At 54.2% G+C, this 2,521-nt stretch overlaps 1 protein-coding gene across 1 annotated transcript in view; it reads left to right on the forward strand.

Annotated features, from left to right (window-relative positions):
* The window catches only part of LOC104072601 (sarcosine dehydrogenase, mitochondrial-like), a gene marked incomplete at both ends in the record, with an annotated part of 6,346 nt that extends 4,333 nt beyond the window's left edge, over positions 1-2,013 (forward strand). The window contains 2 exons of the mRNA XM_009572116.1: positions 1,732-1,818; positions 1,923-2,013. Of these exons, the coding sequence (XP_009570411.1) occupies positions 1,732-1,818; positions 1,923-2,013 (178 nt within the window). The remainder of the gene's footprint in view (positions 1-1,731; positions 1,819-1,922) is intronic.
* Between the last annotated feature and the right edge of the window lie 508 nt (positions 2,014-2,521).

Here is a 2,521-nt window from a genome sequence, read left to right on the forward strand (position 1 = left end):
TAAACACACCCCGAGTGAAAAAAAAAAAAAATTTAAAAAAAAAAAAAATCCCTCTTTGCTGAAGCACTTAAAGGGAAACCCTCGGGGAGGGAGCGGTGCTGCTGTACAAGGGGAAAGTAGGGCACATCTCCTGCCCCGCAGCAGATGGAACATGACACGTACAAGGTGGAGGCCTTGGCCCTGGGTACGGCGGGTTTGATTAAACTGCGGTGGCCTCTGGTGGGAAGCCGACTTCTTATAGACAAATGTCTAGTAGTTGTAGTACAGCAATGTAATTTCCAAAGGGTCAGCGCTCCTTCTTTTCTACTTCTTGATTTCAACCAGCAGCTGGTTTGTTTGCGGCAGCTGAGTCACACTGGGCTGAAGCAAACAGCAGACGCTTGTCCTTTCTGCTGCGCGGGAGATATTTCACCACCAGAACGACGACTGCACCGTGCTTCAGGCGCAGGGGATGAAAGCAGACTGAATCGGGGTGGTTTAAGCTCTATCTGCTCCGGCTGCTGATGCAACCCCGCAGCTGAGCGGGACAAGGTCCCGTGTGAGCACTCAGCACCCATCCCAGTGCAAAGTCAGCAGGGCTGGCGTGCACCACTGCTGAAGGGAAGGTGCTTTGGGTGTTGCTCCATTAACTCAGTGAATTTGTAGCCTGGCGTATTGGGGATATTGGCATGAAATAATCTTCTGACTCTCCTTTTGCCTTCTGAGCGCAGAGATCTTGGGAAACAAGCTGGGCATTGCTGGGCAGGGGAAGGACCAGACTGAACTCTCTTCCTTCTCTCCTTTCACACGGATGGAGGAACCACCATAAAATAGGGAGGAGGATTGCACACCTCTGTCAGGGTGTCTTGCTCTGTCCTCCCTAGTGGGGATTTGCCCAGGGGCCGTGGTTGGTAGCCCTGTGGGGAGCAGGAGCTGGCAGCATGAGACAGCATTAGCACAGGAACCTTGGGCGACATCAGCAGCAATCCCTCAGCTAAATAAAGTAGCTTAAATTCATGAAATTTCCCAGCTAAAATCGATGAAGGTGAAAAATAGTCATAAAAATGAAATGTGGCCCAGATGTTGAAGGGGCAATGAATGGGTCTGTGCAGCTCCCTTGACTGGGGGAGCGGGAGAAAGAAAGAGGCTAGTGCCTCGTGCACCTTCTGCTTGGGGATTTGTTCTGCTTCACAAATTTTCAATCTAAACCTTAACACCGAGGTCCTCCCCTTGCAGTGCTGGCGCACGGCGAGCGCTGCCGAGCTCCCCGGGGGCACGGAGGGCACAGTTAACCCGAGCCCGGGGTCTCGACGGTGCAGGGACAGGCTGTGCATCGCGCAGGGCTGCAAAGGAGCTGCCTTGTGCCACCAGCGCCTGCCCCTGCCACAGGCACTGCGATGTGTGTGTGCATGCATATATGTGTATACTCATGCAAGCTTCTGAAGCAAATATATGTATATTTATGTATGTATATTTGCTTCAGGAGCCTGCACAAGACCCCTGCTTGGTGCTGGGCATCCCAGTACCAGGGAAGCCTTCCCTTTGGCTTCTGCTGCCTGGGTACTGCTGCAGGTGGGGAACGCCCGAGCTGAGGTGCTGGGAAGTGCTCGGTGTTGGTCCAACTCTGGCTCTCTGGGAGCAAGAGCAAGACCCAGCATGGCAAGTTGTAGGAACCCTGCTCCTGAAGTGCATAATGTGTCCCCAAAACGCCTGCCCTGGCCTTGCTGGCACATGCCCCTCTCTGTCTTGCAGAATCATTCACGGCCGACCACAAGCCGCTCATGGGGGAAGCCCCAGAAGTCCGAGGCTTCTTCCTCGGCTGTGGCTTCAACAGCGCCGGTAAGAGATCACACCCAATGCGGGCATCGTATCCCGGGCAGAGCCCGGCATCCACAGCCGTGTTTGGCCTCCTGGCCTCATCTAGGTCCTTGCTCTTCCCCCAGGGATGATGCTGGGAGGCGGCTGCGGGAGGGAGCTGGCTCACTGGATCATCCACGGGCGGCCGGAGAAGGACATGTATGGCTACGACATCAGGCAAGTCACCCTGGCTGCCCCAGGTCCCCGTGGGCTCCTTCGTGATACCCCTCGTCCTGGGGTGGTCCTTGGGGATGGGTTCCGAGGCAGGGCTGGATGCTGGCGTTGGGAGCGGGTGTCGGGCAGCGTCTGTGCTGCGGCCCGTGTCCCTCCGAGGAGCTGGAATCAGTTACGCTCGATGGCTTTAATGAATTTACACGTGGGGTTTATCTCATTTGCCTCGTCCCGCTTCTACGCAAACAGCTTCCATCAGACACGAGGAGATTGCAGTAATGGGAAAGGACAGGGTAATTATGTTTGGGTTTTGTTGTTGTTCAATTAGTGCTGTGCCTAATCCTCTAAGTTAATAATCGGGGGTGATGATTTCAACAGGAGAAAGATTAGCTTTCCCCTCCCCTGCAGCACGACATGGGCCAGGAGTTTTGACTGTGCAGATGTTGGCTCTGTAATTGCTTTTGACTCGCTTGATTATATTTGATTGGGTTTGGGCTTTCTTATAGGGCTGCTA

This window comes from Fulmarus glacialis, unplaced genomic scaffold (genome assembly GCF_000690835.1).
Source record: "Fulmarus glacialis isolate BGI_N327 unplaced genomic scaffold, ASM69083v1 scaffold19882, whole genome shotgun sequence".
NCBI lineage: Eukaryota > Metazoa > Chordata > Aves > Procellariiformes > Procellariidae > Fulmarus > Fulmarus glacialis.